Below are 21799 nucleotides of genomic sequence, written 5' to 3' on the forward strand. Positions count from 1 at the left end.
CGGAAATAACAAAAGCATGCGGACACAGCACCCGGGTAGAACCAAACAAATAAGATGAGCACCATAAACTTGTATGACTTCGATGGTGCTCAAGATAATGATCAATTTTGATATGAAGTATATGAAAACTTTAACAAGTGTTATGAAAGATAGAAAGGTAGATATATCAGTTATTTTTTAAGATTTCTTACACAAATGCGTTTTGGAAGATTTGTTTGTTTTGGGTTGTTGTTTTTTTTTTATTACAAAACCGACAACACCGTGTATGACAGCTTTCATTTTTTCAAGTAGGCTATATCAGGGAGTCTAGAACTAGTATGTGCATTCCAGGGATGATGCGATATTTTGAACAGGTTTGTTTGGGGTTGCAGTAAAATATAAACAATAGGCGTTTTTGTTTTTTAATTTTAAAGTCGTTGAGTCAGAATGTATTAGCACAGTTCAGATAAGATATAGATTCTTGAAACATGTTCACATTTATACATTATCTGAGGTTTGTTTAATAGAGGAAATTCAACATAATGGCGGCACACAACACAAGACAACACATGCGCGCGCGCACACACACACACACACACACACACACACACAGTATGAAGACTTTGATAGGCATTTGGAAGTTGGGAGAATATGAATTCATGCCACTTTTTCATGGGTAGCAACTTCTTATATTCTTATATTCTTTATACAATGTTTCGATCGGAGCTACTTCTTGTATCTTTATCAGGTGAATGCTTAGTAAATGCATGAGAAACTATATATATATATATATATGTATATTTATAAGTGTGTGTGTGTGTTTATATGTATTTATTTACACAACACAAGGCGGGATAAATGTACAAAGATAACAATATAATGACGAAGCCATTGAGATTAACATTAGAGTATTAATTAAGTACACTGGAGGTGTAGTGGTGACAAGGATCTGGTTATTGTGACACAAGGAATTAGGTAATCACGATGTTCATTGTGGTAGATGATGTGGTCATAGCACACTGGAGTACACACTGGGTAGGTAGATACCCTGGTCTCTGTTACTGGCTGGCTTCTTTCTTTGGATTTCGATGCTTTCTTGAAGTTTCCTCTTTTCACATGATTGATATTGAATATCTTGGTTTGTGGCCAGGAAATGTGGTCAGGATTATTTAAGAGATGTTCCGAAAGGGCATGTCAGATTTGTCTTGTATTTTTTTATTCTGGTGGTGAAGACTCTAGCTCCGATGTACTTGTGTCCACAGTTGCATGATATCTCATACACACATCCTCCGGGGCTGGGGTGGACAGAATGGGATCTTTACCGTTGGCGTGTGGTGACGTGGTCACATACAAGCTCCGCCCAAACATGAATATTGTAGACTTAAGCGTGATTGAGTTGGGTTTAACAGTATTCCAGCTATATCACGGCGTGTCAGCTTAATATGGGAAGAAAGCCCGAAGTGATGCAGGTCTCGAACCGTGATTCGAACCCACAATCAAAGGTTTCTGGCGTGCCCAAGGGAAGCAACTCTGCACAGCGAATCGCGGCGCCTCTGAAGACTGGGCCACCCGTGCCCCTTCACGGGGAGAGACCATTGTAGGTTTAAGGACACAACAGGCGTGTAACAAAACAGCCAACATAGACGTGACTTCACTTCCGACAGGACACCGAAAAACATCTTACACGCCAACGGTGAAGGTCCCACCCAGGCCACCCCAAACCCCGTCAGACTTCCCGATTTGAAAATGATGTCCCTGTTTGCTGGTAGGCTGCCTCTGTTCAGATTCATTACTTATTGCCAGTATGACGCGCTGACATCCCATATAGTGAACGTCCATTTGTTCCTAACACCCATTAGATCTGCTTCATTTAGCAGTAGTTAGAGAGTTATTAGTTCACAATTTGGTTTAATTTGCTGGATTCTCATTTAACCACTTAGTGATGATATCCATATGTTCTTAAATTATTACGTTTGGGCCAGTGTTCTCAAACAAGAGGGGTAGCCTAGTGGTAGCGTTCGCTCGTCACGCCGAGTGCCCGTGTTTGATTGCCCACATGGGTACAATGTATGAAGCCCATTTCTGGTGTCCCCCGTTGGAATATTGCTAAAAGCGGTGTAAAACTCACCCATTCACTAACAAACAAGAGATGACCTCCTCCTTGGTGTAGTGGATGGAGCGTCTGCCCAGGCAGCGGAAGATCCGTGGTACGATCGCCTGGCTGCTAAACTGTAGCATGGTATCTCAGTGATTTAACACTATGAAACCGACAAAAGTCCGGACTAGAAAAAGCAACCACACACACACACACACATACACACACACACACGTGTAACACAACTCTTGTATCGCTGAAGATTAACAGAAGTCACGTGAATTGATCAAACAACTTGTTGACAACCTGACTTGCGGGAGTTTTTTTCTCTTAAGTTTGTGTAAATAAAAAACTAAGCCTCCATCTCCTTGAAAAAGGATAACTCTGCCTCAATAAGGACCAGGTTATTGACCCACAGAATATGACTGAAACAGTTGGTGACTGCGATGTGAAATGACCATTAAGCATCATTTACCTTTACTTGGAAAAAAACAACATAAACAAATATATAAATATAAATAGTTTATTGCAATAACCTAAACTGACAAGCAAAAGAAACGTTACCAACCAACATTGTTTGTTTCTAAAATCAGAACAGGATCAATGGCAAGGAAGATACTTGTATTGTCAAAAGACATGAGTTAACAAATACCATTACAAGTTATGCCATGAGAATCAAGTTGGCCCCAAATGTACCCTATCGCAGTTTGAGATACATCAGTTGTGAGGATGAAGGGTTTGTTTTGGTCGGGATATGCAAGGTTTGGGGCTGTTGTGAGGGCAATTCGAAAGACGCGTCTGGTTTCAGAAGGTTGTATAGAGGGGAGGCGATGCCAGAAACAGTCTGCTACAAAACTGCGATAATACAAGGAAAAACCATGTCATGGACGTTTTTAGTAGGTGGGGTCTGTGTTCCTGAATCTATTTTTGAAGGATCGACATAGATGCCATCTTTGCTGAAGATATGCCTTACGTATGTGACTTCTTTTGTCGCAAATTTACATTCGCTTGGTTTTAGAGTGAGTCTCGATTCTTTGATCTTTTGGAATACTGCCTTAGGTGTTCAAATGTAGGCTTGGTAACTGCATTGAGGCGTCTTTAATCTACGGCAAAGCGGTAAGAGCTATCCCGTTGTTAAACCATAACACGGAAGAGTGCCATTCAGAAGAACTGGGCCAAGTGATGTTGGCTTCCATAAGCATTTCTTGCACCTGTCTGAAACATTACTTCCTAATGCCTGCGTTTTGCTTATTAAAAGGGAGTCTAACAGGCCTGATGTCACCTGTTTCTAGTTTGTGGTGATGTAAGTGAGTATGTCCTAATCATGACCAGTCTGAGGCCCAAACTGATCTTTGTGATTGGAGAAATGCATTTAACTTTTTCTGTTTAATGTATCCAGCAAACATTCTGCGTATCCCCTCTAATCATAAGCCCATTCCCGGCGAGACCCTTAATCTCATGCGCTATCTATAAATGTCAGTTAACACCTCCTAACGTGGCGGGATCTTACGTATGGTCTTTTATTATATAAAAATGTTTTATTTACACTGCTATTTTCATTGTCCTGTTTCAAAATCACATACATTTGTACAGTTGTTATATTTTAGTGAACAGTGAGAAAATTTTATCACTTTTTCCATAGGTTGAATTTGAAATGTGCCATTAACAAATTCTCAGCTCAGAGCATATTCCCAGGCCACGTAACATACACGTGGAATTAATGCCGTTTCGTCAGAAATCCCAGTAGCAGTATTCACCAGGCGAAGGTAGTGCCGTGTGTGTCTTAATACATAGAGGTTATCACGCTTGTGTGTTTGGGGATGGTAAACATCCTGTGTTAGGATATTAACAATCCCCAAACACACAAGCGTGATAACCTCTTTATCATATCATGTCATTCTTCAATTCTGTGCTTGAAAATCGCTTCCCCTCACTCACAAACATTACCTAAACATTGCAAGATTTCCTGGAATGCGCGCAATTATATTTATTTCGTCACAGGGTAAGTAATGTGTCAGTCGGACAGTGACAGTAGCCAATATAGTTCCAAGTGAAATCTGTTTCTTATACAGTGGCGAAGCAACATTTACGCAAAACAACAATTGTTTTTACTTGTCTTTCGCGGCAATCCACCAGTCTGTCCGCTAGAGTAACTGCCCTTTGTCAAAGGGAAGCTACTCTAACCCTAGTCTATGAGACGTCATGGCCACGTTCAGACGTTGTTGAAAGTCGGCCTGGCCTGTCAAAACGTTAAGAGGTGAGGTGAAATGGGGTTTAACGTCGCGTCCAAGATTATTGCTCTTATATAGCGATGTGCATGCACGTGTGTGTGTGTGTGTGTGTGTGTGTCTTCTTGCACTAGACCGGACTGATACCGATTTATAGTGCTAGCCCACTGAGATACCATGCCGCAGTTACCCCACGAATACCCCACTCAGACAGTGTACTGACTCCGAGCCGACCAGTCCTTGTTTTAGCCCCTTAATGCCGAGCGCGAGACAGGGTAACATCAAGAACCATCTTTTAACGCCTTTTGGTATGACGCGGTCAGGGATCGAACCCCGGACCTTCCGCTCTCCGGGCGGACGCTCTACCACTTGACCCCGGTGGCGGTCCAAACCGTTAAGAAGTGCAATCAGATGTACACACAGCGACAAAACGAAACAAGGTAACAATTCAAACATATTTCGGCCAAATCCAACTATTTTAATTTGTGGAAAAGGTTTCAAGCCGCAGAGGTCTCTACAAGCACAGATGTGGCTACTGATCCAGCTTGGCTAGGCCTAGTGCCCTCGCAAACTTCTTTCGAAATTTATATCTCCAAAGTTGCTAAAACTTATAAAATGCCTTAGCGACGTCACAGTTAGACACTTATTTTAAGTATATTAGACTGTTTGATAATGATAACAATCATCACTGTAGTTTATCCAGATTCCCGATGGTTAATTCTGACTCGATTGCCGAATGACAAGGACGACACCATGTTTGTTTATAAACACTGAAACACTACTTGACCTTTGATATTTGCATCTCTATCCGCATGTGACCCCAACGGATATCGTTTTTATCTGTTGGCTTTATCCTGCCGAGAAATCTACCCATTATATGATAAAACGCTGAGTACCAATCATGGTATGACAGGCAGTTATTTTACAAACAGTGACATATTAACCAGATATCACTGTCGAGAATCCTTTTCTGCTACCCCCAGTATGTCAACATGTGTTTCTTCTGAGTATTAAAATAGTTCTCACATACGTCTTTGTGGGTCGTTGAACCATATATCACAATTAAAATCACTTCACCAGTCCAACAGGTTGAAGAATGGGTAACCGGAAGGACGTAACGTGAGGTTGATAGACACATTTATACATGGAGTGAATTGAAAACTATGCTGCACTAAACACGATATTAACAGTCGTCTTCTCAATGTTTAATCTGTGGTTGATCCATAGTGGCGATACGACACACATGGCAGTGAGATGGTAACCTAATCCACGCGGTTTCCTTAGTGCTTGGAAGTCACCTACGACATCAACAGGGGTTCATTGATAAACCACGAAAGAAAAGTAGTTGTAAAGAATATTCTTCCTTGGGGAAGTGCCCTTCAAAGCGAAAGAGTATTTCCGGTATAAATAAGTGGGTCATGCATTTCTCATAAGCAAAACAACTATATCGAATTCGTCCACAAATGAAAAGTTTCATTTGTATGAATATGGTAAAAAATGTTATTTACTCCTTACGCTATAGAACAAATGTATTATCGAATCGTCATTGTGGATTCGTGTTGTCAAACTGTTATTGCAATTAACTAAAGTCGACAACTGACGAGGCTGTCAGTAATCATACCACTTGTCCGATCGCTTTGTCTTCAATGCCGTGCTCATCAACATACAGTTTCACAACATGCTTCCTCACAGGTGAATGTGTCAACCTTGATCAGTTCCACCCGAACAAACAAATATTGCCAGCGTAATCTACGGTGGAAACATTTTCCTCGTAAAAACTGTTCCATGGAAATATATCCAAGAATAAACAAAGATACCGTGTATGCATGGTTTCATTATTTATTAAGTATCTAAGGGAGTCAAGAACTTGTCTTATATTTACTCTGGGGATGATCCGGATATTTTGATCAGGTACAATTGTGTACAGTAAAATATAGACAATGAGTGTTTATTTTTGTTCTAAATTTTGTTGTATCATAATTTATTAGCAAAGACCAGATAAGATATATATATTCTAAAAGATGTTCATTTTTACTCACTATCTGACATTTATTACATGCATGAAATTCAAAATAATGGCAGTTAGAGGGAGACACACTCACACAAAGTAATTCCCCTTGAGAAATATAGTACAATGGAACAACATTACTACAGGTAGAGATACTCTGTGGTAAACATGGTAAATGCATCAACAGTCTATTCAGTCAGCAACTTATAATTATTTCACTAAATCAATAAAATCATGTTTGCTTTTATGTTTTATCACTTCCTTGATATTTTTTTGTTTTATCATTTAAATTTTTCCATATGAATCTAGGTAGCTGTGGTAACTGTAATCGATTTGTATTTTGAATTGTCGCTACACAGAGTTACGGGCTGATCTATAGTGTTTTCCTAATACTCATATGACTATGTTCAATACACTAGCAGTGTTACTAAAATTGCTACTTTAAAATGTGTTTCTGGCTTGACAGCTGCACTGTTAAGTAACATTACAATATTACAAAGATATCATCAAAAATATTTAGACCGTTCCGTTGTCAAGCCAAACAAACATCAAATCTGAGACAACATCCGTTGATGAATCCTGAATGAAGACCAACTTCTTATTTTCTGTACATGCATAGGTTGAGAATCCTTGAGATACTTCATTCTGGATACATACAATTCAACTGTCAAATCACACTTGAAGCAGGAGTTGTGTCCCTTAGCTATTGCAGGATCTTATGGTCTTAGTTTTGAATATCAGATTACTCTAATCATCATCATCATCATCATCATCATCATCCATCTGTAATAACCATTAACAGGGTTAGAAACTAACAGTTTTTTTCCACTAGTCCATATAATGATAACATATAGCAAAACCCATAAAATGGGCCAATTTCTACTAGTCCTTAGGATACCTTTACTATTGGCAAGTTTGGTAAGGACTACAGGACTAGTGCCAATTTCTAACGCTGCATTAATGTGCTTGTGGATTTTATCATGATAAAAGTCTGTGACCTTTGTCACTTTTTGCTTTCCTCCAAAATTGAGCTAATATGCTTGATATGACTAACCACAAGCAAAATACTGTATTTCGTCTATTAGACACCAGGCCTCCAATGACGTCGGTTCGTATGCTCTGTCCAAAACATGAGAAGCCAGGTCTCTATTTGATGCCGGGTAATTAATAATGACCGTATTACTAGATCTTTGGATTCTAGTTATACGCTTGCGCAAATTTAATAGACACCAAGGCTAATAGAGGAGATATGGTATGTGTGAGACAAGCTTGCCCTCCAAACCCATGCAATAAAGGCAGGGTAGGTGAAAATAGTGTCTGAGACAATTCCTGAGGAATAATTAGAAAAACAATTGCACAAATCTATCGGTGTTTCCCATGGCTTTTGACACTGCCTGTCCCAGTGGACTGGCAACTCTAAAAGTCTCAACTTTGAACAAATATATAAATGTATGAAAACTGCCTTGTTTTGATTCTTTCAACATCATGTTCAATGTGGTGTGTGTTCATGGCAGACACATTCAATGGTGTCATCTCTGAAGTAACTTAGATGTACACATCATTCACACAAAGTTCAATTATATTTTCTCTGCTTTTCTTTGTCACTTTGGTTCAAGACTAAGTCACTACCAATCTCATTAAAATCAGATCTTAGTTCTCGCTATCGCTAAACGAAGATCTGAAGACATCTCATTTCTTGTCACGTCAGAACGACCTTTCATCCGACCAATCAAAGCGTAGCTTACCAGAAAAACGTTAACACGGGGTATTCCAAATGACCGTTACAGCCCGTACAGCTGATTCCGTCACAATTATCGTCTATCTCTCGCCTCCGTGGGATAAACATTTTAACAGAGGAGGCGTTGAACAGTACGTGGGAAGCACTGCCATACAATCTCAATCATATTAGACATTCCGGAATGTTCGTTTTTTCAGTTTTCCAAATGTTAATCGAGAACTGTGTCCACTTATTTTTCAAGCGATGTCTAAAATGGAAGTCGCCAGCTTGAAACGAGTGCTGTAAAACTAGTGAAAGCTGCTTTCTAATTGGCTGATGTCAACTTCTTGTTCGTCATTTCAGTGGTCGGTCAAAGTTTGTGAAAGGTCGTTCTGACGTGACCCTTAATGAGGTGTCCTCAGATCTTTGCTTAGCGGCAGCGAGAACTAAGATCTGATTTTAATGAGATTGAGTCACTACAAAGAGATCTTTATCCTTGAGACACAGCAAAAGGTTATTTCCTTGAACAACGGGAAACCCTGATGTTTACTGAAACCTACGTTATCAACTCACCACAAAATAATAGTTATAACCTTTATTCCCGCAAAACAACGTCACCAGAAAGTCTATAAACTATACATTATATAATCAAAAGAAATAGAGGAAAATGCACCAACAGGAACAACGGGAAACCCAGACAAGCTGACTTTGTTCGAAAAATATAGTTTATTGATTATCACCAATGTTTTGGTTAACAACAATTATGTATAAGGTACCGGTACTATATTTGCCGTTCCACAAGGACTGGCAGCCACATGATTTACTGTCCAAAGCCTAACACTACTGGTAAAAAAACCTTGTAAATACCGGTAAACGGGAACGCTGTGTATGTACAATATTGAAAGTGTTTATAGAATGCATTCTTACCCATATTATAAATATGCGAGGTAAAGATGCAGAAATAAAATTTGATTTCTAATTGCAGTAACAATAAGTGCTTCCTCTGCTGAACAATTTTCAAGATGGAGAAACAGTATTCAGTTGAGTTCTTTATGAACTTTGTGGAAAACATTCAGAATCTATGTCACAACTTTCTTGAGTTCAATCAGAATGTGGAGGTGAGCGGCTATGTCTGTGTGGACATCGACAACATGAAGAAGGAGAGGTATGTTCTCAGTGAGATAGTCCAAATGGGAGGCAACTCCATCAGCGAGAGCTACTGTACTAAAGTCTTCAAAACCACTCCCACAGGCACTGTGCAGAGGAGTGGATTCCGGGACATCACAAACGCTCGAGTCCCCAGTACAGCAACAAGTTCGGGGGAAGTGAATGTGCCAGGACATTCGTATTCATCACAAAGGATGAGGACTGGTCATCAGAGGAAAAGTGAAAGCTCCCACACATTATCTTTGAACATGGCTGTTTCACCAAGGTCACAAACAAAGACAGCTATTGACCAAACTTGTAGTGTCTTTCAAGGTCATAATGCCAGTTCAAACAGTAATAGTAGTTTTCTTAACCCCAGTGTGACAGGCATTCAAGGACGTGAGTCTGGCTCAGGGGATTCCCAAAATCGGACGAAGTCAAGACAGTTGACTCCAAAAGTATGTAGACCAGCAACAGTGCCTAACAGTTCTGTGCTTAAAAGACGGTGTGAACCTTCCCCCCTGTCAGACAGCGGTGATGATGCGGATGTGATAGTTGTGAAGCAAGAGCCGTGTGACGAGGAGCGGGAGGAGCACGGCGATCAGCCTCCTGTCAAGCGCCGGAGCGAGACGTTCCGTCTACCTTCATCACTAACAGGAGGAGGTATGTAGTTATTTCATCAGTCATCGTCATGCTGTTTTTATGTTCTCTTAGTAATATTTGAATGTTGAATGCTATGCAATGCTCAGATTTAATGATATGGCTATACACTATCTCTGCAACAGTAAACCTGCTCACATGAAAATGTTTTGTCATTGCTATACATTTACGTTTTTACAAGACAGTACTCACCACAAGTAGGTCTGGGGAGCAATCCTTCTAAATCTGTAAATAGGTAATGCTTCTGCAATAATGTTTCCAAAATGGTTGCAGCATTAGAAATTGGCACGAGTCCTGTAGTCCTGTCCAAGAAATTTGCGGTTTTAAGGGGTTTGCTATATGTTATCATTATAAGGACTAGTGGGCTAAAACTGTTAGTTTCTACTGCTGGTTTGCCTGAAGAATTGTTAGAAATTTACAGGGCTCCCAGGCTCCCATAGGTCTTTTGACTATGATTCAATCTGAGGACCATCAACCATTATTCTTGAAATGTTTTTCGCATGATCCCTTTGACTTTAATCCTTTGTAAGGATTAGGAACACTATTGGCTTTAATCCTTTGTGGGGAACACTGTTGGCATTAATCCTTTGTAAGGACCACTTGATTCAAGCCTTGGAACATGTGGTAGGGAACACTTTGACTTTAATCCTTGATAGGGAACACTTTGACTTTAATCCTTGTAGGGAGCACTTTGACTTTAATCCTTGTAGGGAGCAGTTTGATTTTAATCCTTTGTAAGGAACACTTGATTTCAATCCTTGTGGGGAAGAACTTGACTTCAATCCTTTGTAAGGAGCACTTTGACTTTAATCCTTTGTAGGGAACACTTTGACTTTATTCCTTTGTAAGGTGCACTTTGACTCTTAATCCTTGTAGGGAACATTTTGACTTTAATCCTTGTAGAGAACAATGGACTTCAATCCTTTGTAGGGGACACTGGACTTCAATCCTTTGTAGGGAACACTTTGACTTTAATCCTTTGTAAGGAGCACTTTGACTTTAATCCTTTGTAAGGAACACTTTGACTTTAATCCTTTGTAGGGAACACTTTTACTTTAATCCTTCGTAGGGGGCACTTTGACTTTAATCCTTTGTAGAGAACTCTTTGACTTTAATCCTTTGTAGGGAACACTTTGACTTTAATCCTTTGTAAGGAGCACTTTGACTTTAATCCTTTGTAAGGAACACTTTGACTTTAATCCTTTGTAAGGAGTACTTTGACTTTAATCCTTTGTAAGGAGCACTTTGACTTTAATCCTTGTAAGGAACACTTTGACTTTAATCCTTTGTAAGGAACACTTTGACTTAAATCCTTTGTTAGGAGCACTTTGACTTTAATCCTTGTAAGGAACACTTTGACTTTAATCCTTTGTAAGGAACACTTTGACTTTAATCCTTTGTTAGGAGCACTTTGACTCTAATCCTTTCTAAGGAACACTTTGACTTTAATCCTTTGTTAGGAGCTCTTTGACTTTAATCCTTTCTAAGGAGCACTTTGACTTTCATCCTTTGTAAGGAACACTTTGACTTTAATCCTTTGTAAGGAGCACTTTGACTTTAATCCTTTGTAAGGAACACTTTGACTTTAATCCTTTATAAGGAACACTTTGACTTTAATCCTTTGCAAGGAACACTTTGACTTTAATCCTTTGCAAGGAACACTGTTGATGACCAATTGCTTTATTCATCCTTACACAAGCCAGAGCTAAACATGTTTATAAAGTTATTTGAGTTGTGGGAAAAGATTTTCCTTTGGGAAATTGATTCTAGTGTCTCCATCTGATACATAGTGCACATTACAAGAGCTATGTTGATGTCTTTAGAGGCTTGGTCATGTTGATCATAAAGCTGTATTTCTCAAGACAACAGGAATTCCAGGAAACTTCCTGATGCTTGTGATCATTGGTTCATATATTGTGAATCACACCCCGGACATCAATGGCATCATTGTAATTTCACAAAGGTCAGATGATGGTGATCATGTTGATGATTATAATACTTACTTACTTGTATGTATTTGTTTCTCAGAGGGACCTTTACTACTTGTGTTTGAAGATGTCTGCATGATAAGATACAAATATGTTTGTGGAGCCACAGCAAGCCAGGCATCAATAGTGGTAATCTAATCATGGTTGCTAATAACAACGCTGAGTATGTGTGATTTGCCAATCAGAATGATCAATCTTCTGGCTATGTCGCTGAAATTAGTAAATAGATTTATAACATAAAGCCAGATATTCAGTGAACACCAGATAAGGTAATTACAGGACTAATTTGTGTACTTCAGTTCAAATTTGACATGCTCCTGTCGGTGTTACTGGCACCAGGTAGTGTAGGTTGCTGCTGTATATGGATATGGATGTAGGTGCTCCTGGCCACAATGTTCAAGGTACATCTGTTGAAGAGGATGTCTTGCTTTCATCTGCAGGCTCAGGCTGGGCTCCTGACGACGACGATGATGCCTCAGACTCCATGTTCTACACTGAAACCTCTTCCGACCTGGCAGACTCGGGAACAGAAGTGCATCAATTTGCAACAACTGTGGATGCGTCTTCAGAGCATGGAGCCAAGCCTAGCATAGCCAGTGTTGTCAGTAATATGCGCCCAGCTCCACTTGTTACAGAGACTGCCGGTGGTAAGAAGATGACTTGTCAGCTGTGTGGCAACTCGGCCTGGTCCGACATGGGCTTCATGATGCATATGAACAACCACCCATCGTGTAAAGAGTGTGGGGTCTACATGGCCACCCACATGGATCTGCGGGGCCACATTGAGATGGAGCATGGCCGGATGAACATGCACATGTGCAGATTCTGTGACAAGGTGTTCTTGACGAAGAGCGGAGTGACAGAACATCAGCGCCTCAAGCATGAGAAGACTGCCCCCAAGTTTGTGTGTATGATTTGCGGCCATGTTTGTGTCCGGAAACGCCATCTTGAAGATCATGTGGAAAATGTTCACAACAGAAGGAACAAATTGACTCCATAGTGCTTGTGTGTGTGTTTGTGTGTCAACAAGGAAAGGGCTTAGATAATATTATTATATCTTCATATTAGAATGATCAGGTCTGATTGGTTCATGTGATCTTGATAAAATACTATGTATCCCACCAGGGAGGGAAATAAATTTCTGATTGTGAAAATAAATCCCTTATAGTTATACCCCACCTTGAAGAAAACAGACTGCACATGGATTTCTGAGCAGGAGATAAATCACTTATACCCCCCTTCATAGCAAAAGGCCGCACACTTTTTCCGAGTCAATGATGCATCATGACATAGCACAAATTAACCTCAGCTCAATCGAACAGCTGTTTTCTATCAATTTTGAATTATGTTTTAATACTCTTGCAATGGCAAATTATAACATGTCAGGAAGATAAATTTGTTGTAGCAATATCACTAGGAGTACATGTGGTTTTATGCGTCCCTTGTTAGGTTTTATACCACGAGTCGGATGAAACCTAACACGTGAAACATCATGTACCCCTTGTGATACTGCTACAACTTATATTAATTTGAACCAACAATTCCTGTTGGTTGTCCATCCAGAATATTTTTCAATTTGAATAACTTCACATCAGTAAGAATATCTGTATGGTATAAGCAGGATATAAGGTAGAATATAATTAAGTGGAAATTAGGGCTGAATTGTAATCAGAAAATACAAAATGTTCTACCTCTGAATTACGCGTCATATGTCATCTTCCCGAGGCAAGGGATTATAAAATTGCAGTTTCCAACCTTGCCAAACTAGGCTGGAATTTCGTGGTTCGATCGTTGTGCCACCAGTGACTATAACGAGTTATGTCCCTTCTATGTCTGTCCTATTGGCCAAACAGATTCAACCTTTCACGTCACTTGCATATGCTTCAAACAAAATGGTATTGCTCTATTACATGATCTGATCAATTTAATCGAAAGAAGTTTCCCATTCCCTGCCAGACAGACACCTGGTGCCAATCAGTCAAGTCTTTGCAGGATGGAAAAGACATTTTCTTTTCAACAAAGAGATGTAATAGGAAAACCCTATCGTGTGATGTGTGCCAGTTTTGTATGAAATCTTATACTCGCACCTATGCATTCGGCCAAAATCTGCACGCTATCGCCATGTTGTTTACCGCCATGTGGATATCGTTACACCATTTTATATTGGACTATGCAAAGACTCGTCATGCCAGCTAACATATAACTCAGACGTTCCAGCCTAGTTTGGACTTTCCTAGTCAGTTAACTCCCTTGCCTTGGGAAGATGGTCGTATATTGCTGTCTCACTACAAAACAACTCACCTCATTGTATTGAGCAATTTTATGTCACTTGTGGTGGAGTACTGTGGGGTGAACTGTTTGCTTCAAAACATGTCAATACAACAAGATTTCTGAATGTATTTTGGTGGGGAAAGTTTGAGTATGTCTTCAAGAGCAAACAAACATAAGTAAAAATAATACATGATATTGCATATTAAGTAAGATAAAAACATGTGTGACACTAAGCTTCTTTATTTGAATTAATATTGTTACATTAAATAATTGACACTTCTCTGGGACCCCCATATTTTAACCTGGAGCTCCAAAGGTTGCGAGTCCCTTGGACCCCCAAACAGATAATCCAGGTAAATGCCTGACAGTGTACTTATCCTAATGTATGTAGAGTAGAGGTACACCACAGGAAAACTTTACAGCTTGTTTTGAGAAATATTGAAGGGACGTGTGAATACATTTGCTTTCAACTTTCCATTCTGTGTTGGCCCGGACCAACAAGATGCACAATGTCTTTGTTATCTTATATCACTGTTTGTGAAAGGCATTACAAAAATGGTTTTGCATTTCGTACAAAGGTGTCAAAACATTGCATTAAAACTGCTCCCAGTTATGAAATAGTCTTTAGTTGATTCTAGTGCTATGAAGGAGTATTATTTGAAGCCAGATGTAGCAGTGTTTGTGAAAAAGCCTGCACTACCAAAATACTTGTAGTATGTGTAGAATGTGTATGTGAACTCTTGATACTGCCCATACAAGTGATAATAAACATGGACTTAGTAAATGAAATGATGTTTGCTTATCCTTAACGTTGATGGAAGGTTTTACTTACATTAATACATAGTCAACACCCGTTACTATTGACATAATTATCATGATCAATTCAACACACGTTACAATTTACATAATTAACATGATCAATTCGTCACATGTTACTATTGACATAATTATCATGATCAATTCAACACACGTTACAATTTACATAATTAACATGATCAATTCGTCACACGTTACTATTTACATGATTAACATGATCAATTCATCACGCGTTACTATTTACATAATTAACATGATCAATTCGTCACATGTTACTATTTACATAATTAACGTGATCAATTCATCACACGTTACTATTTACATAATTAACATGATCAATTCGTCACACGTTACTATTTACATGATTAACATGATCAATTTATCACACGTTACTTCATATATTTACATAATTAACATCATCAATTCGTCACATGTTACTACTTGTATTTAAATAATCAACATGATCAATTTGTCACACGTTACTATTTACATAATTAACATGATCAATTCGTCACACGTTACTACATGTATTTAAATGATTAACATGATCAATTCGTCACACGTTACTATTTACATAATTAACATGATCAATTAGTCACACACTGCTACATGTATTAAATAATTAACATGATCAATTCAACACACGTTACTATTTACATAATTAACATGATCAATTCGTCACAGGTTACTATTTACATAATTAACATGATCAATTCGTCACACGTTACTATTTACATAATTAACATGATCAATTCGTCACGCGTTACTATTTACATAATTAACATGATCAATTCGTCACATGTTACTATTTACATAATTAACGTGATCAATTCATCACACGTTACTATTTACATAATTAACATGATCAATTCGTCACATGTTACTATTTACATGATTAACATGATCAATTTATCACACGTTACTTCATATATTTACATAATTAACATCATCAATTCGTCACATGTTACTACTTGTATTTAAATAATCAACATGATCAATTCATCACATGTTACTATTTACATAATTAACATGATCAATTAGTCACACACTGCTACATGTATTAAATAATTAACATGATCAATTCAACACACGTTACTATTTACATAATTAACATGATCAATTCATCACACGTTACTCTTTACATAATTAACATGATCAATTCGTCACAGGTTACTATTTACATAATTAACATGATCAATTCGTCACACGTTACTATTTACATAATTACCATTATCAATTTGTCACACGTTACTATTTACATAATTTTACATAATCAATTGGTCACACGTTACTATTTACATAATTAACATGATCAATTCATCACACATTACTATTTACATAATTAACATGATCAATTCGTCACACTTTACTATTTACATAATTAACATGATCAATTCATCACACGTTACTCTTTACATAATTAACATGATCAATTCATCACACGTTAGTACATATATTTACATAATTAACATGATCAATTCATCACACCTTACTATTTACATGATTAACATGATCAATTCATCACACATTACTACATATATTTACATAATTAACATAATCAATTTGTCACACGTTACTATTTTCATAATGAACATGATCAATTTGTCACACATATTAATGTAATTAGTAATTTATTATCCCCTGCCCAACGAAGTTGGCGGGGAATATAGAAACGGTCTCCGTCCCTCTGTCTGTCCATCCATCACGTTTCGTTTCCGGAGCATAACTCAAACCGTTAAATATTTTTTCATGAAACTTTGCATGTCTGTCAGGTACATGCTGAACTGGTGCCTTTTGATATTTAGAAATTTTAGAAAAATTTATTTTTTACGTTTCCATGGCACAACATAAAATGTGTGTGGCACTCGTGGCAGCCTACTTTCTCGCAGTGAGTGCCGGTAACATGACACTAATGTTTTTTCTTTCTCCCACGCTAATGAATTCAGCAGTAAATGTAGTAACTGGTTTTGTCAGTTTGCACTTACATCATGTTTTTTGTGGAGAAGGTTTCATTTTTTTTCCTGAACTTCATAGAAATTGTGTTTTGCTGCTTTTTATTTTGTTTCTTCAGGATATTTTACATCAAGTAGATGCTCCCCTGCTGCCTATTACACCTTACAAAGTTTTGAATATTTTCAAATGTATGTGTTTGTGTGATCAAATTTCACTATTGTTGACATAATATACACTTCATTTGCTGGGCAGGAGACTTGGCCACGTTAGGCAAACTCTTCTTTTTTTACAATTTCCATGACAACAAGTTCAACCTCGGTTAAAAAAGGTTAGGGTTTGTTTAGATTTAATTATGTCATAAATTCTGCAACAGGGGCGGGGGATATAGCCACGTTAGTGGCAAACTCTTGTTTTAGTTGATAATTTATTGGATGAGCAAAATAACAGAACCCAAGTACAGTTTCCACTAATATACAATTCCAAGACTAGTGCTATGACTTGTACATATTATGATGATTAGTTAATAAAAGATAATTTCAAATGCTTTTGGTGACCTACAATATTGACTTGACTTCTTGATTTCACCACTGGCTACCTGGAGAAAAACTTTAACTTGGAAGCCTGATTACTATTTACTTTACTTTGTTACTAAATCACAAAGGTGGCCGCTCTCCTACACAGCACAGACAGGTAGAAACATTGCCAGTCTTCTCTCACCAGGATGGTGTAAGTTGAACTCATATCCTGTGTGTCATGCAGTCCTTCCATCAGAACTAGATCCAGGGTAGAATAGGTCTTCAGCAACCCACCCTTGCCATAAAAGGCAACTATGCTTGTAGTAAGAGGCGACAAATAAGATCGGGTGGTCAGGCTTGCTGACTTGGTCGATGCATGTCATAGATCCCAATTGCGGAATGTTGCTCATGATATTAATCACTGGACTGTCTGGTTCAGACTCGATTATTTATAGACCACCGTCATACACCTGTTATGTTGCTGAGTGCGGCGTTAAACAACAAACCAACCAACCAACCAACCATCAAAACTAGTTTAATTTTATTTGGAAATCTTAAAGGAACATCAATATCATGTCCCCCCCAGCTCATCAGTATCCTATCCACACATCCTCTCATCATATCCACACATCAATATCATGTCCCCCCCAGCTCATCAGTATCGTATCCACACCTCCTCTCATCGTATCCACACATCAATATCATGTCCCCCCCAGCTCATCAGTATCATATCCACACATCCTCTCATCGTATCCACACATCAATATCATGTCCCCCCCAGCTCATCAGTATCGTATCCACACCTCCTCTCATCGTATCCACACATCAATATCATGTCCCCCCCAGCTCATCAGTATCGTATCCACACCTCCTCTCATCGTATCCACACATCAATATCATGTCCCCCCCAGCTCATCAGTATCCTATCCACACATCCTCTCATCGTATCCACACATCAATATCTTGTCCCCCCAGCTCATCAGTATCGTATCCACACCTCCTCTCATCGTATCCACACATCAATATCTTGTCCCCCCAGCTCATCAGTATCCTATCCACACATCCTCTCATCGTATCCACATCAATATCATGTCACCCCAGCTCATCAGTATCCTATCCACACATCCTCTCATCGTATCCACACATCAATATCTTGTCCCCCCAGCTCATCAGTATCCTATCCACACATCCTCTCATCGTATCCACACATCAATATCTTGTCCCCCCAGCTCATCAGTATCCTATCCACACATCCTCTCATCGTATCCACACATCAATATCATGTCACCCCAGCTCATCAGTATCCTATCCACACATCCTCTCATCGTATCCACACATCAATATCATGTCACCCCAGCTCATCAGTATCCTATCCACACATCCTCTCATCGTATCCACACATCAATATCTTGTCCCCCCAGCTCATCAGTATCGTATCCACACCTCCTCTCATCGTATCCACACATCAATATCTTGTCCCCCCAGCTCATCAGTATCCTATCCACACATCCTCTCATCGTATCCACATCAATATCATGTCCCCCCCAGCTCATCAGTATCCTATCCACACATCCTCTCATCGTATCCACATCAATATCATGTCCCCCCCAGCTCATCAGTATCCTATCCACACATCCTCTCATCGTATCCACATCAATATCTTGTCCCCCCAGCTCATCAGTATCATATCCACACATCCTCTCATCGTATCCACATCAATATCATGTCACCCCAGCTCATCAGTATCATATCCACACAGCCTCTCATCGTATCCACACATCAATATCATACCCTCACATCTGAAGGATCCTTGTGTTCTGAAGACATGTTCTGAAGACATGTTCGTTCATTAAAAGTGTGCTCCATAACGCACCCGGAGCCTATAGATCGCGCTTCACGTGCACTCGTGTTAGTTTTAAAAAGGAATCTGTTCTCCAAAACACACCCGATGCATAACGATCGCATCGCCTGAACACACCAACGTATGGCTGTGACTGCACGTGAAATGTGAGGATGTAAGCAAATATAAGGCGGTAGCGCGCATCAGTTAGTTAGTTGGTCATAGTTCGCTAGAGAGCTGGTTAGAGTTCGCTAGATGGTTAGTTAGATGGTTAGACAGTTGACCAGAGTTCGTTAGAGAGTTCGTTGGTTAGACATGGCGTTAGACAGTGTTAGACAGTGTTAAGACTCCCTTAGGAGTAACTGTTAGAATTAGCATTTAGTTTCTTTCATTTGAGGTTGATTCATCTTTCCTTCATATAATAACAGGTAATCACGTTTAGTTCCTTATAGGTCTTCATAGTTTTATAACAGGTTATCACGTTTAGTTCCTGGATACCACAAAAAAGGTAAGTCATACAAATTTTACATTAGTTTTCATTTAAGTTAAACCACGCTCAAATATTCAGTTCCACTGCGCAACATTTGGTAGCAGAGCGTGGTTTCTCTGGTTAGAATATTTTAGTTTTGTATTAGGCTTTCGTTAGTTTAGCATTAGGTATAGCTGATTGTTACATGCAAGCAGTATGTCGCAGTTAGGGTCTGCGAGTAAGGCGGAAATAGAAAAGGATACTTCTTCAGACGTAGCGCTGAAACGGTACACTTCTTCAGACGTTGGACTAAAACAGAACACTTCTGAGCTTGAGCTAAAAATAGCTAAACTTAAGCATCAGAAAACTATTACAAAGTCAGCTTTGACAAAATCAAAAAACAAATTGTTGAATTTAGTTGAACTTGAGTCACCAGATCGTAAGACAATTAGGAGTCTAATTGATCAGGTAAGTTTTCTGCAAAGCAAGGCTATAGGTCTCATAGTTGAGTTACTAGAAGCTTACAACTGGGCTGGTGACCTAGAGAAAGTTCAGAAAACTAGTAAAGAGATAGAAACTGTTGAAGATGAAAATGAACTTGCCCTTGATAAGGCTGAATCATTTCTTAAAAATAGATCACATGTTAGTTCGGACGCAAAAGGCATTCAGTCAGAAATGTCAAGATCTCGTCAATTCGATGCGGATCGGTCGCATGACTTGGACAGTGGTGGCACTGGACAAATCAGTAACCAAGGTTACAAACATGCTGCGTTCAATTTAGGCCATTTTCAACAAAGGTCAAATATGGATATGAAACGGACACCAGTCCCTGATAACACAAAAGGGTGTTATACAACTTCAGGTAAGTCATCTAGGCAACACAATTTAGGTGAAGACATGTGGAAACAATTGAGGAGAGTTTCCATTCCAGTATTTTCTGGCGATGTCAGAGAATATGAAGGCTGGAAGTCTGCTTTTATGGCATGTGTTGATAAAGCTCCAGCCACCAATGAATATAAACTTCTGCAATTGAAGCAGTACCTTTCTGGAGAAGCAGCACACATAGTTGCAAGGCTAGGTCACAGTGCTTCGGTCTATGATGTAGCCTTGGAGAGATTGGACAGAAAATATGGCGGCAAGAGACGCCAGGTAGCATTACAATTGGACGAAATATACAATTTCAAGCCAATACGATTAGGGAATGCTAAGGATATGGACAGATTTGCGGACATGCTTGATGTAGCTGTAGTCAGTCTGAGGGAATCTGATAAAATAGAGGAACTTGGTAGTGGATGCTTGTATTCACTACTGGTTAAGAAAATGAATGAGCCTATGATAACTCAGTTCCACAGATGGTTATTTGAGCACCAAAGACAAGAGTCTGTTGAGACGCTTAGGGAATGGATTCTGCAAGAAGCAGAGTTCCAAACGATAGCTTCAGAGGTAAAACATGGAATAGCTGATAGGTCAAAGACAACAGACAAGAGAGATAGTTCTAAGAAAGGAACATATGCAACCACACACAATAAAACTAGGGCAAGGCAATGTCATGTGTGTCATGAAGCAGATCATGACACTTCAGATTGCACAGAGTTTAAATCTATGGGCTTGCCTAAACGCTGGGAAAGGGCAAAACAGTTAGGTTTATGCTTTCGTTGCCTTGATATCGGTCATCTGGGAAGATCGTGTAGCAGAGTTTTGAAGTGTGGGATTGATGGTTGTAAAGCAAATCATAACAGGTTACTTCATGATCAAACCAAAGTTACAAGCAGTGCTAGGGCCGACAGTGGTAATGTAGAGATGAAACATACCACAACAACACCACAAGCAGGTAGGTCAGAAACAATCACCATGGCAACTTCTAAGCAGGAAGGTCATTACCTTTCACTTAGGACAGTTCCTGTTATCCTTAAGAGTGGTCAGCACAGAATGATGGTTAATGCCTTGCTGGATGATGCCAGCACGCATACTTACATCAACGAGGATGTAGCAGCAGAACTTGGTGTTCAAGGTCAGACACAGCAAGTGTCAGTCAATGTCCTCAATGACAAACAGGAAATATTTGATAGTATGCTGATTGATATTGGCTTAGAAAGTACTGATGGTTCTGTTGA

General features: G+C 39.1%; 1 protein-coding gene across 2 annotated transcripts in view; it reads left to right on the forward strand.

Annotated features, from left to right (window-relative positions):
* The first annotated feature begins 5710 nt into the window (after positions 1-5710).
* The window catches only part of LOC139452669 (uncharacterized), a 48333-nt gene continuing 32244 nt past the window's right edge, over positions 5711-21799 (forward strand). For both annotated transcript variants that reach the window (XM_071234212.1, XM_071234211.1), the window contains exons 1-2: positions 5711-5792; positions 9013-9836. In XM_071234212.1, the coding sequence (XP_071090313.1) occupies positions 9050-9836 (787 nt within the window). In that variant the 5' untranslated portion in view covers positions 5711-5792; positions 9013-9049. The remainder of the gene's footprint in view (positions 5793-9012; positions 9837-21799) is intronic.

The sequence above is a fragment of the Haliotis cracherodii genome, unplaced genomic scaffold, assembly GCF_022045235.1.
Source record: "Haliotis cracherodii isolate W230 unplaced genomic scaffold, xgHalCrac1.p SCAF_9, whole genome shotgun sequence".
Lineage (NCBI taxonomy): Eukaryota > Metazoa > Mollusca > Gastropoda > Lepetellida > Haliotidae > Haliotis > Haliotis cracherodii.